This window comes from Zootoca vivipara, chromosome 10 (assembly GCF_963506605.1).
Source record: "Zootoca vivipara chromosome 10, rZooViv1.1, whole genome shotgun sequence".
Lineage (NCBI taxonomy): Eukaryota > Metazoa > Chordata > Lepidosauria > Squamata > Lacertidae > Zootoca > Zootoca vivipara.
Window position 1 is genome coordinate 528,340 of NC_083285.1, and position 14,988 is coordinate 543,327.

Sequence of the window (14,988 nt, forward strand, 5' to 3'; positions counted from 1 at the left end):
AATATTCAGATAATAAATTGCCTATTTTTATGCCCTTTAAGAACAAATATGTTCAGGTGTGTGTGTGTGTGTGTGTGTGTGTGTGTGTGTGTGTGTGTGTAAACATGCATGGGTGTGGGTGGGTGTGCCAAACTGAGTCTTTGACCTGGGTAAAGGAAAGCCTAGTTTCACCCCTGTTTTCATAGGCAGCACTATCTCTGGTAGGCTGCTTGCATTGGTCATGCTTTGGGAGACAAATTCTGGCTTCCTGTGTCTAGTTCATGCTAGCCCATATCTTACTATTTGGCAACGGGGTCATTGGGTGTGAATGGGAGCGGAGTTGGTGTGTGTGTGTGTGTGTGTGTGTGTGTGTAGGAGGTTTGGCAAGGCGTGTATTCAAGTTTACTGAGGGGAGTATGCCATTGGCAAGCGAAGTGAGAAGGGGCATAGTCTAGACTGTGTACCAACCAAGTGGAGGAAATTGGCAGTGTGATGAACCCCAAATTTCCCAACGACAACACAAAAGCAAAATTTGTTAGGGTCTTCTCTTTGTATGCACCATGGAAACTTCAGTAAAGCAGTTAAGCTCCCCAACTTGAAAAAGTTGTTTTTAGCAATGTTATTTTACTTGGCACACTCCAAACACGCTCTATATCTACACACGATATACACAAAGGATTATTTGCTTCAAAGTCCTTGCTGTGTTAAAGTCCACAGCCAAGTCCTAAGTTCAGTTGCTTGCCAAGTCCTGTAACACGGGGGCATTGCACTGTTTGCCAGCCCCCGTCACTGGTCAGGTGCTTGTGCGTCAGGCAGGGGCAGGGAGATTGAAGAGCTCCCCCAGCCTGCACTGCCCCTGGATGCTGGGCAGAGTGCGGAGGGCGCACAACAAGGATCTCTGCGGTGTGTGTGTGTGTGCCTGGTTTATACCCCCCAGACTGTGCACCCAGGGCAACGGCACCTCTGGTACCCTCCATGCTATGCCGCTGCTGTAATTGATAGAGTTCCTTGACGTTTGCAGTCTGGCAGTTTCCCAGCTTCTTCCTCAGACTATCTCTTCCAAAAGTCTTCACTTGAATCCACAGTTCCAACAGATAGCCTTCAAAAATTCGTGAAATCTCCCACCACGACCCATACAGTACACTGTAACCTGAGTCCTTCTATACACAAATTCCTTGCCAAATCTGCGCAGTAATAAAGAGAGTCGCAAGATGCAGGTGCCTTGTGGGGAATGAGTCATCTCTGCCGACTCATGGAGGACAAACCCATTAACTGCATTTCCTAATACATCTCTGTGGACACAGCAAAAGGAAACCTGGGTGGGACCACCACTGGAGAAAAGGATGGTTCTTTGGGTTCTGCCAGCTTTGATAGATCCATTTCCTTCAGATAATGGAGTTAACTAGCTTTCCCCATTTAGCCGACCAATATGATATTTAGTGCAGATTATTTCGGTCTTTAAGATCTCCATGTCCCAGTATAACAGCTTATCATTGATGTACAATGTTTATGAAACCTGTTTCCTAACAGCATACATTTTTATTATTATTTCAGTTTTAACAAGCCCTGGTGCACAGTAATGAATAAATTTATTTTTGCACCACAGTACATTTTTTTTTTTGTATCCGATGAAAGAAACGTGTGCATTAGGCACCAGATAGTGTAATTGTGGTCATTTCCCACACAGCAGGGATCAAAACAATCTTTTCTTTTGCAGTCATAACATATGCCATTTCAACTAGTTTCAATTAAAGCTATCCAGAGTGCTGCTGCGGTACTTCCTTTAAATGATTTTAATGAGGGCAGATGTTTTTTTCAACACCCAGAGGTAGCCTTCTTGAATGCCAAGTAATATCCCCCAGACATGCATTTAACATTTGAAAACTGTAAATCTATGCACTCTTAAAAGCACAGTTGCAACCATGACCATAGTTGTTCATCTAATTGCACTGGAAAGCTCTAAGGCAGTGGGGAACTTTTATCAGCCGAAGGGCCACATTCTCTTTTGAGAAACCTTCCAGGGGTGAGCAAAGACAGAAGAAAAAGTGGACAGAGCCATAACTATAAATGTGAGCATTGTACAGTAGCCTAGCTTTGACACACCACCCACTATCTTCCATCCAGGCTATTATCAAAGTGCAAGGATACCTTCAAGTTAGGGGAAAGCATTCAAGGAGAGTGTGAAGCAAGCCAAGTGAGGGCTGTGAGCCATGGGCGTACCCAGCAAGGGGCAGCTGCCCCCTAGAAGCAAAAAATAATAATACCGCATTTTACGGACCATAACCCACACTTTTCCCCTCCGAAAACTGAAGGGGAAAAGTCGCTACGGGTTATGGAAATTGGGCTGTTTCCACCCCCTCCACGGCTGCAGCCAGCGACAGGAACATTGGGGGGGGGGGGAGAAGCAGCCCGAAATCGGGCTATTTCTGCCCTCTCCGCGGCTGCAGCCAACGACAGGAACGTGGGAGGGGGGAGGAGCAGCCTGAGCTGGGGGGCGGAGGCGGACGGGAGCTCCATCCTTCCTTCCCCCTCTTCCTTCCTTCCTTCCTTCCTTCCTTCCTTCCTTCCTTCCTTCCTTCCTTCCTTCCTTCCTTCCTTCCTTCCTTCCTTCCTCTCCCTCCCTCCCTCCCTTCTCTCTCTCTCTCTCTCCTCTCTCCCCTTCCTCCCTCCCTCCCTCCCTCCTTCATTCCCTCTCTCTTCCCGTCTCCCCCCCCCCAGTTTTGATCCTGGGTACGCCCCTGCTGTGAGCTGAGGAAAGCCCCAAGGGCCAGATGGAGAGGCCCAGAGAACCACATCCAGGTTCCCTACACCTGCTTTAAGCTGATATCTGAACAGAAGGGAGGAAGTAGTCCATACGGCCAGTCTGTGATTAGTTCATTCATTATCCATTCAGCAAGGAGTTCTTCACCTGCAAATTTCATCCACTTTTGTGAAAAGGGGGAGAACTATAAACCGTGTTTAGGTTCAGCATTACAGGTAATGGGGGAAACAGAGCTTCAGCATTAATGTATCTGATACAGATCTGAATAACAAACTAGAAATACAGATCCTAATGTTAAATATATAGATAAAATGTGAACTTTGCAACTGGTGCAAATCTGTAGTATGTACACCTTAGATCAGGCATCCCCAAACTTGGCCCTCCAGGTGTTTTGGGACTACAACTCCCATCATCCCTGACCACTGGTCCTGTTAGCTAGGGATGATGGGATTTGTATTCCCAAAACATCTGGAAGGCTGAGTTTGGGGATGCCTGCCTTAGATGATACATTGTCAAGGCTGGTTCAGCTGCGGGTCAGCACAGAGACTCAGATATGAGCAGTAAAGTTTATTCTTTATTCAAGGAAACAGAATACAAACAGAGATACCTATGGGCAACACTGGCCTCTGACCTGTGCCTCCCACTTCCCCCTAAGCTGGATGTTTTCCAAGCAGACTTAGGTAAACTCCATTGGGGAGGGCTCCCCTGTTCTCTCTGTGCTCTTTGTTTTGCTACATGCAGGGTTCTCCATGCCCTTGGAGACAAAGGAGGGATCTTAATACAGTAGGACCAGCAGGTTCCCGTGAAGTTGCAGCAGCCTCTGTCTCCTCCTCCTCAGCTGCCTGTCCTGCATCTGCAGTGCTTTCTGCCTCTGTTTCCTCTCTCTCACACAAGCCTGTTGCTTGTTCAGCATTCAACCATTCTACCCCCCTTCATCCTCTGACCTGCTATCCATGTTCCACCACCTCTCCCCTGGCTTTGATTCTTCCTCCTCTAAGGCTTCCCTAGGGGTTCTCTGGCTGCAGCCTCCCACCACTCCTCTTTGTCCAGCAGGTCCCTGACATATAATATGCTAAAAGAAGTGCACTGGCTACCAATTAGCTACCTAATTCAAGGAGCGACTACTGGTATGCAAACCTTGAGAACTGGATACCTAAAAGATCCTTTTATCCCTTGTATACTCAGTTGATCACTGTGTTGCAAGAGAAGGCCTTCTGCAGATACCATGCAAATCACAAAATATCAGAATAGTGCACCTGCACTTTAGAACTGCCTCCCATATATCAGACAATATCAGTTGATAGCTCAGTTGCTAAAGCATGAGACTCTTAATCTCAGGGTCATTTGTTCAAGCCCCACGTTGGGCAAAAAGCTTCCTTCACGGCAGATGATTGGACTAGATGACTAGATGACCCTTATGGTCCCTTGCAACCCTACAGTTCTATGATTCTAAGCATCAGCTCTTTTTAGTGCAAAATTAAAAGCTTCTTCTTTCAATGAGACTTGCCATTGAAGATTGCTATCCCAGCTGGTATCTGTACTGAATTTGAAATAGATTTTATATATGTAATTGTTGTTATTTTAACTGTTAAATGTGTAGTTCTTTTTTAAAATTGTGTTTTATACATGGTTTAATTACATTGTAAATCACTTTGAGATGCCTAATAGAAAACAATTAATAAATGAAATAAATTAATAATAATAATAATAAAATCCACATATTAATCCTCACATGACATTTTATGTGATTAAGCATAATTGCCCACACTTCCTTTAAATCTTCATGTTATTGAGAGAATGAAATAACCACACAGGTTAGCTGCAGAACAGCCTGTGGATCTGGACATGCAGCTGGATCATCTGTGGGATTATGGTAAATGCTTTTGTAGGGGGAAGAATGGAGGCATCGTGGTGTATAGCACTTGTATTGCAAGATCTCTGGGGAAGAAGGACCCTATGAAATTGGGCTAAACAAGATTGACAAATCCTCATGGCTTAGTCATTGCTAGCTAAAACAATACATAGACCTAGACAGAATTCGTTGTTGTATGTAAGATCAATGGAGTAAAAAATCAGTAAGAATATTTAAATAGCCCATAATACGTCATTTGTGTTAATTTGCTGAAGGGCAATCGCCAATAACTGATACAGCCATTCTGATTTATATTCATTTAACAAGTTGGCCGCAAGAGAGAACGGTGAATTAGATTCTCAACTGCATTTAAAAGAATAGTGCTTGCCCTTGAATACTTGATAACTTTTTCATGCACTTATCACTTGATGACATCAGTGGATAACTTCCATGTATGGATGGGCTATTGATTTAACACGAGAGACAGAACGGTCATAGTACCTCTTACATAATGCATCTCTTAATCCTGGTCTTTGACACCTGAGATGTTTATTTGTAGGACTCTTCTTATTTTTTTGTGATTGTATTCTTTGCCAATTTTAAAAATTGTTTTTAATATTGCATTTTAGATTGTGTAACCCACTCTGGGACATTAGCATGAAGGGTGGGTAATAAAACAACAACAACAAAATGAGTCAGTCAGTTTACACATTCAGTTGAAACACTATTCATGTGATAAGCACAGGCATAGATGAACCAGTCCCAATGAGCTCAATGAAACCCACAAACACCTGAGCAACACCTTATCCCCATATTCCAGACCTTGCTGCTGCTGTGTCTTGACATTCCTTGGGTCCATGGGAATGTGATGGAAACCAAAAGCCATGTTTGTATGTTTGAAATATACAAATCTGCTTTGTGCATTATAATATAACTTGGCTGAAACATATATGTTGAAAGTTCATTAGAACCATGCCAAAGGATGTTGGCACTATTGTCACAGCCTCTTGGCACTGGGGGAGGGGGAATACATGCCCTTATTAATTAACAAGAGTAGATTGTGGTTTTACTAAATCTGATCCGCAGTTGTTTACTGAGCTGTCAGTCAGTCATGATGCAAATATAGAAAAATAGAGCAGCAGCAGCAGCGGCAGCAAAAAGATATTTGAAAGTCATTTCCTATCACGTCTGCCCATGATTTTATGGACTATAAAAACGGCAATCGGATTATCAGAAAGGAAAACTGATGAAATATGTCTGGGTTAGATAGGAACATATCTCCCTAATATAAACAGCGCATATCCTATCCTATTTTTACCCAGCTGCCAGGAAAACAAATTATGCCAATGTATTTCAATGAGGCTTCTCTCCGCCTCGCTCAGCCTCAACTTCGTCTGCAGTGCCTTAAGCTTTCAGGAAGGCAGATTAACTTTATATTTAAACTTGTTTATTACTAAGATGTAATAATATCCACTGAACTACATCTGTTTAGTATTGAGTTGTCTGAGAGAGGGTGTGTGTGCGTGCATGTGTACCATTTTAAAAATATATTCTTTAAATTTGCCATTCTGTCCAACTAGTCGTAGCTTCCCTTTACTTTCGGAATGGCTAGGGCTCTGTGTGTTTCAGCAGGAGCCCAGAGCTCAGAATCCAACTTTCTCAGGATCTTGAAATCCTTTTTTGTTCTTTTTCAAAAAAACAGGCTTCTAGTCCTTATCCCTGCAAAAGATCTGTGCATGAAAGCAGGGGCGTAGCCAGGATCAAAACTAGGGGGGGGGCAAGCCATGGTCGTTCAGGGGCGGGGCCAAGGCATGGGAGGGGAGGGGCCACAAAGTGGGAATGTGGGCGGGGCTACAGGGCCAGCGGGCCCGAGGACATTGTGGCGGTGGCGGCGGCGGCAGCGGCCACCTTGTGCTTCTGGGGCTGGCAGCGTTGGCGGCTACCCTGCTTGGCTGGAGAGGACGGGAGGGTCGGGCAGACGAGAGGGGGTGGCAGGGTGGGCGAGGACGAGGCAAGGCACGGCCGCAGCCACGACGGCTCCAAGGCATTGCTGCATATCAGCATAATATTTCAACCATCAATATTTCCACTTCAGTTTTTGGAGGGGAAAAGTGCTGGTTATGGTCTGTAAAATACATTAATTTTTTGCTTCTAGGGGGGGGTAGCTGCCCCCTCCTGCCCCCCCTGCCTATGCCCATGACCAGTAGTGGTCTTAATTCTTGTAGTGAGATGGCCGGCAAGATCCACCTTTACTTGTATCGATGTATCAGTATACAATGTTCTGATAAGAAATAATAGACGGCGATCTATATTTGTCTTCCCCAATTTCTGCCACAATGCGTGTCTCGGAATCGCATCAAAAGCTGATTTTAGATCAATAAAAGCAACATACAGTTTTTGCTTCAAATTATGGATGTATTTACATAGCAGAAAGTTCATCACAAAGCACTGGTCCAATGTGGATTTCCCTCTTTGGAAACCTGCCTGGGCTTCAGATATCACCTTATTTGTATCTGCCCATTCTTCCAGTCTCCCAAGGAGGAGTCGGCATATAATTTAGAGGCTACATCTAGCAAACTAATAGGTCTATAATTAGCAGGAATTTTCTTATCACCCTTTTTATATATTGGGGCAATTATGCTCAGCTTCCACCCTTCTGGTATGCGACCTGAGCTGTTAATATATGAGAACAGTTTTGCAAAAATGGGTGGCCAGAAATCCAGTCTTATCTTATAAATCTCTGCTGGGATCATGTCTTCTCCTGGGGCTTTATTGGCTAGTTGGTTTATGATTAGCCTCTTAATCTCGTTGGGCGTGACGTCTGGCCATTCTGGCAGTTCTGATAACTGAATGTGGTCAACTTGTGAGGGTGAGTCGGTTCGGGGGCCATATATTCCTGTAAAATATGTAACCCAATCCTTTCCTTGGACTGATGCTTCTAGCGAGTAGCCGAGCCCATTTGTATCTTGGGCGACCAGATGCCCAAATTTCCGTGAATACTTTTGAAGTGCTGCATCTTGCTTGTAAGTAGTAATTTATAATCATAACGTAATTGGGCTACCTCAGCTTGTATAACAAGATTGTGCTTATCATGTTTTAACTTCAATTTTCTGAGTCCCCTAGATAAGCTTTTTTTTTTACTATTCTGACACTCCTTATCAAACCAGGTATGTTTTTAAAACTTTTTATTTTTTGTCATGCTAGTTGTGGTCATCAATGGGCGCATTCTGTTAATTATGTTCTCATACAGACCAATTACGTTTCCTGTTTCTAAGAACAATTCCCCCTTTAATGAAACAAATTCATGGGAATCCAGGATCTGAATCGTTTTTTCTTGGACCTGTGCATTCCATTTTCACCTCTTATTTCCAAGTATCAGATATTCCGTTTCATCCAATAATTTAGGAAAAGCAGGAGAAACGAATGATATCAGAGATAACTCAAGTGGAAAGTGGTCACTTTCAGATCTGGGAATTATCCTAAAGGTGTCTCGGTTGCTGTAGGGGAAATGGTTGGCCGTGCCTGACCCTACAATGCTGCTGCTGCGCGGGGAATTCCGTTAAAGAAATTCTGGGGCTGGCCATGCTTTCGTCTGTACCCCCTACAAGGGGCTAGGGCCACGGAAGAGCCCCTGGGAGCAGTTGAGGAGAGGAGAGTCTCTGACCCCCGTCTCCATTCTCTCCTCAATTTCTATTCCTCACCCTGACTTCCACAGGCGGGCGGATGTCAGATAGTCGTAACCAATGCCTAAGCAACCACTCACATTTTGTATTTGAAATAAAGTTGTGGCCAAAATTATGCCAAAAACCTCAAACTTAAATTTCTGTGTGAAGTGTTATTTATTGGGGGGTGTTTTGGAGACCTCTACACGCAAAATCGATTTTAAATCACGGACACCTTGGTTCTGAAAATGGTGTTGCCTGCATTGGTGTGAGTGATGGGGTCCCATGGCACAAATTTCATGTGGTCCCAGTGCAAAGGAAAAGAGCTAAGATCTTGTCCCTTACTATAATGTCCAAACAAGTTGTGACAGCCAAGAAGAATGATAGGTTTGTAAGGAGTCTTCAATAATTTTGCCAAGGAAATTCTGATTGTTCAGGGCCTAATGCTATTAGCCTCTCTTGTAAATGGAGATCCTTTATGAAATGCATGCAGGACCATCAAGCAAATTTGTACTGAGATACACCAATCACCATTTTTACTCCTGGAACTGCTCTGAATCTGACTTCAGGAAGAACGTGTTTGAACTGCACAGTGTCCTGGAATAGACACTCTGCATTTGGAAAGAAGGGAACTGAGTTCCCTCCCATTTCCCACTTTCCTGCTGTTCCAAATGACCAGTACCCTGGAGTTATGATTTGTCTTGCTGTCAGGATTCTAACTGGACAGTAACTGACCTAAGAATTCTACAGAGCAGTTGCTGCTGTGGCCGGCTGCTCAGGTGAACGTCAGCCCAGTGGCCAGCAGCTGAGTCTTTTTGAGGCTCAGGAGCACCTAGCAAATACCTGCTCTATTCCTGGCCTGCTAGACTCTAGCTGAGGAATGCGTTTCACGTAAGTTTAGGGATTAAACATTCCTCACTATGCCATCAGGTGTGTTTCTGCTCTGTGGGAAAGGATAGCTGCAGTAGCAGATAGCAAAACAGCGAAATCATGAGCAGATTCCCATCCACAACAGGTTGCTGTGGTTAGGGCCATGTTCACAGGAACAATGCAACAGTATATTCAATCAGGAGCAGTGTGCTGGAAGGAAGTATGTGTGTCAGCTTCTCTGGATCAGATGTCTATACCTAACCAGGGGGTGGGAGAGAGCAGGGGAACTCTTTCTTTTGCTGCTTCTTTCTGGCCAGGAGGGAGGATGTCCTTCAATGACTAGACATGTTTGTTATTCCCTCCCTCACTGTATGTTGTCTTCTCTTTTGCTTCCAGGATGTCTGCCAAAGTCTCCCTGGGTCCTCTATTCTCCAAACCCGCCCTGCGGGTGAGAGAAGGCTCCCTGGTGGGGAGATTGCTGAGCGTAGTTTCTTGCCTCCAGTTCTGTGGGTTCTTGATGAGTATTTTGGCCTGCATTCTGTGCATTGCAACCACAGCCAGTGTCAACTGGAGAGTGTGGCGTGGAGAGAACGGCTCTGGAAACGTCTGGATTGGAATCTGGAATGTCTGTTTTTGGAGAAACCCTTCTGACGACGGCAACTCTTTTTGGCATTGTGAAGGTCTCACTGAGCGATATCCAACCCTCCCAAGGGAAATTTTTATTGCTCAGGACTTAATGGCCTTAGCTTCCACTATGAGTTCAGCCGCCCTAGTATTAATATCATTTGCCTTGTGCAATGTGTTCGAGCCCGGAAAACACGAGGATTTCCTCTTAATCTTTTTTAGGCTCGGAGCGTTCCTGAACATACCTGCAGGGATCCTTGTCCTGATTTCTGTGATATGGAACATGTCTTCTGTCTTGCAGAATGGGAAAATTGACTTCCCAGAAACTTTTGAATTGCCTCCAATTCTTAGCGAGCAGCATATTGGACCTTCTATTTATCTTGGCTATATCGCTGCGGGTTTCCAGCTGCTGAGTGCAGCATTGGTTGGGATGGAGAGATTTCGCATCAGGACCACCACAACAGATCCATATCGAATAGAAATTGCAGCAGTGATTACCCCAAGAAATTCAGTAAAAAGCAAGAGTCTAACTACTTGTTCAAAGTGTGGTTCTCTGCTGGATCTGATAATTAAAGAGAAATCCTCCACAGTTGAGATACAGGAAAGCCAGGCAGAAGATCTTGACACTCGAAACGAATCCTGCATCGTAGAGATACCGGAAAGCCAGGCAGAAGATCTTGACACTCGAAACCAATCCTGCATAGTGGATATCCAGGAAAGCCAGGCAGAAGATCTTGACACTCGAAACGGATCCTGCATCGTAGAGATACCGGAAAGCCAGGCAGAAGATCTTGACACTCGAAACCAATCCTGCATAGTGGATATCCAGGAAAGCCAGGCAGAAGATCTTGACACTCGAAACAAATCCTGCATCGTGGATATACCGGAAAGCCATCTACAAGATCTTGAGATTCGAAACGTATCCTGCGTCGTGTATATAGAGGAAAGCTGTGCATCTCCAAGCCCACCTGAAGTTCCAAAACATACTATTATACATGTGACTCCCTGCAACATGGAATAGCATCAGATCCAGATCCACGCAGATCGCTCCCCCCCCACACTCCATTGGGGTGTTGGGTGTAGAGATCTGCGTGGACCTGGATCTGATAGTTTACCATTCCCTGTTGCAGGGAGTCACATGGAGGCCTCTTTTATGTGTTTTCTAGCATTTGTGTCCTTGTTCCCATTAGCTTCCTCCTCTTCTGGATATCTTTCCTGTGTCTACTCATAGATTTACATTTTTTTATCAGCTCTTTCATTTCCTAAGCAACCACTCACATTTTGTATTTTAAATAAAGTTGTGGCCAAAATTATGCCAAAAACCTCAAACTTACATTTCTGTGTGAAGTGTGATTTATTGGGGGGTGTTTTGGAGACCTCTAGACTCAAAAGCGATTTTAAATCACGGACACCTTGGTTCTGAAAATGGTGTTTCACTCCTTGCATTTATTTAATATATGGTTGATTCATCACCAGGGGGCTTGCAATTCCTGGGAACTCACTCCTTGCATTTATGTAATATTTGAAGATGCCTTCTTGCTCCAGCTCTGGGTTTTTATTTAAGCTGTTGCGTTTGACCTTGCTATGCCTGCCATGGGGTCGTCTGCTTTTGGGGCAGGGGCCTGGTAGGAATTTTTCCATTTGGCTGATTGGCTGGTGCCACTTGGTTTTCGCCTACTGCGCCTACTACGCCTACAATTCGTCACAACTTGTAAGGTTGCAGTTAGGCATTGGTTAATAAATTGGTTGGTGGAGGAGCCAGGATTGGCTGTGCCGGCCCCTCCAATGGTTGCTGTAGGTATCAAGTTTATTGCTTATAGCCAAAGGCTGCTGCAATGTATACAATGTAATTCAGTAAAATATATACAAATTTGGTAGAAAACTTAGGACATTTACATTATCAAAACATGACCTAATCAGCACAAAGCTATGGAAACACTTTAATATACCAGTTGAAACATTAAATAATAAAAAAATAGTTCTGTGGGGGTTCCAGACCAGAAACGTTTGAAGTGCCCCAAACCTCTGCACCATATAAAATCTGGGCCATTGATTTTGCTTTGTACACCGATAGAGCTGGATTGATTGGTTTCCCCCATTGCAAGCAGCAAATTTCAAAATAGCTTTTACCGATTTAAAGGCTTGCAATTTAATATTGGACAGCTGTGCATTCCAAGATGCCATTTCTGAATAAACCAGTCCCAGGTATTTGAACATCTTTACTTGGTTTATGATGTGTTTGTCCAGGTGCCAAACATGCTATTTAGGGCGCTTCCCAAATACAACGACCTGTGTTTTATCGTAATTTATGGATAAGGCATTCCTCGTGCAATATGAGCTTATTTTTGCAAGCAATCGCCTCAGGCCCAACTCGGTTCTAGATACAAGGTCGTCGGCGCACATTAAAACAGAGAGTTTCTGATCAAGAATTGTGGCAGGGGCAAACTGCAGGCCCTCCAGTTCTTTAACTATGTCATTAATATAAAAATTAAACAAGAAAGAGGCCAAAATGCATCCCTGTTTAACACCAGTAGCAGGGGTGTAGCCAGGATCAAAACTAGGGGGAGGGGGCAAGCCATGGTCATTCAGGGGCGGGGCCAAGGCATGGGAGGGGAGGGGCCACAAAGTGGGAATGTGGGCGGGGCTACAGGGCCAGCAGGCCCGAGGACATCGTGGTGGTGGCGGCGGCCACCTTGTGCTTCTGGGGCTGGCAGCGTTGGTGGCTACCCTGCTTGGCTGGAGAGGACGGGAGGGTCGGGCAGGCGAGAGGGGGTGGCAGGGTGGGCGAGGGCCTGCAGTCACGACAGCTCCGAGGCGTTGCTGCATATCAGCATAATATTTCAACCATGTCATGGGTTCAAGCCCCACCTTAGGAAAAAATTCCTGCATTGCAGGGGGTTGGACTAGATGACCCTTGTGGTCCCTTCCGACTACAATTCTATGATTCTATTGATATATTACCATAGCATATGCATCATTCTGCTTTCTTGAATTGACCTACTCCTAGGCATAGCAGCCAACTCCTAGAGGCCTAGGTGCCTCCCCCCCAATTACTTGTAAATATCGTATTTGAAAGAGTCATCCCCCCCCATGTTGATGGGCTTTCTATGTGGGGCTTATCTGCCCCCCCCCGTATTTTATTAAGGATGGAAGAGGGAGGGAAGGAAGGAAGAAATAGAGAGAGGGATAACTCATATTTGTGGGTGCCTCTGGGTGACGCTGTGATGCTGGAACTCTGCAGCAAGAGGAAGATACCGGTACGCCTGTACAGGAGCCTTGTAAGCAGCTTTCTCTCTGCTTGATTTACAGCAGCCACGTCCAACAGGTAGATTGTGATCTACCGGTAGATCACTGGATGTCTGTGGTAGATCACTGGTAGGTCACTGGCACCCCTAAAAAAAGCTCACCCAAAATTTTCCTCCTCCCTAAAAATAGTTGAACTATGACCTGAAGCCCTAAACAAAATTGGGCCTCCCTCCCTCCTAAAAGAAGCTCAACAAGTTTGACCTAAACCCAAAAAACAGGGCTTCCCTTCCTTAAAAAAACTCAACAGCTTTGACCTGAACCCCCCCTAATGTTATGGATTTTTTTTTTGAAAAAAACACAAAACCCAGTAAGGATGCAGAGTAATTTGCAGACACACATGCATAAAACCTAAGCAAATTTGCACAACTTGTTTTGGAATCCTGCTTTTCCAGGCACTGAATTTTAAATGTTCAAAATGATGTAAAATGGCTTACATCAGCCTTGTAAGTAAGTCCACAAGAGTTACTAGCATGCCAAGCAAGCAAGCAAGCGAAGTCCTTACTAGCCCCCTGGGGAGGAATGGAGGGCTTTGTTGCTCCCACTATCTTTGAATGCTGGTTGTGGTTGTGGAGGAGGGAACTTCCATCTTCTGACGCCTTGCTTGCTTTCTCTGCTGGGTGCTGAGGACTGACAGAGCTCTCCATCCTTATACCACATAGCTGCCAAGCCTCCCGTATTCCCCGGGAAACCCCCGTTTTCCCAGCTGTTCCCAGCTGAAAAAACGGATTTTTTTGTTTCCCCCCGGTTTACTTACCGCCTGGGGGAGGCTCCTTCTGCGCATGTCTGGAGTCTCTGGACATGCGCAGAAACGTTTTCTGGCACGGCAGCCATTTTGGAACTGGGCAGAGCATGCTCAGAAGTGACTTTTGATGCTGCTCTGCCCAGTTCCAAAATGGCTGCAGTGCGACTTCTGGCATGGTGGCCATTTTGGAACTGGGCAGAGCAGCATCAAAAGTCGCTTCTGAGCATGCTCCGCCCAGTTCCAAAATGGCGGCAGCGCTAATTCCAGTCTGCTACTTCCGGTCCTGTCCCTTATTTCTCCGGCAGGAACTTGGCAGGTATGTTATACCAATTCACTCACTCACCTGCATACAATTCCTTGTCTTCTATGGCTATTTGGCATTATTTGTGGCAGTAGCCAAGAGTATTTAAAAAATAATGGTAGCACACCATGTTTTTTTAAACAACAACAACAACAACAACATTTCCTACCACAGTAAAACAGTGACAGCACAGGCTCTGTCTGGCCCACCCTGCCCACAATGAGGAAGAACCCCTTTAACATTCAAAGTGAAGGATTGTGGGATGAAATGTATCCATAGAATCCATAGATGTTGGGAGCACCTGCACTATCACCATTGATAAAGTGGCAAAAACCATTTGCAGCAACAGCAGCTGGTCAGTGTGTCATGGGTTGGGTTGGGGGAGAACAATGGCCCCAGTCCTGAGGAGGAAGACATTTTGAGCAGGAGGTGCAGACGTTCCAATCCATCAAGGGTCATGTGCACTGACAAGCAGGCTTCCCCTTGGGCTCTATCTCCTTTGATTTCCCTCCATTGATCCTAGATGTGATCCTCTGTAGAGGGAAATACTTTGCACCCTTGATCCACCATTGCCCTCGCTGATTCATTCTGTCTGATTCACTGATTCTATAGTGTACACACCAGCAAACAGATCTGCCATAAGGGCTGCTCTCTTAGGGCGTGTTGAATTTTTCATCTTTAAAAATCCTGATTTGAGGGGTGTTAAAAAGTTGTGGTATGATTACATAATTTGAAATGTATTTTGGTTACTTGTAAATATTTAGGTCTTGCTTGGTAAATATCTATGTGAAAAGTTCCTACTAATTAACCTTTTTAAAATTTTTCTGTCATTTAAACGTATAGACGTATAGGTTATTTCCAAATTTTCATGAAAACAGATGTTGATAAGTG

General features: G+C 44.8%; 1 protein-coding gene across 1 annotated transcript in view; it reads right to left on the bottom strand.

Moving 5' to 3' along the window:
- Positions 1-13,698, bottom strand: part of LOC118091091 (dystroglycan 1-like) — a 56,741-nt gene extending 43,043 nt beyond the window's left edge. The window contains exon 1 of the mRNA XM_060279412.1: positions 13,557-13,698. Within this exon, the coding sequence (XP_060135395.1) occupies positions 13,557-13,698 (142 nt within the window). The remainder of the gene's footprint in view (positions 1-13,556) is intronic.
- Positions 13,699-14,988: the final 1,290 nt, after the last annotated feature.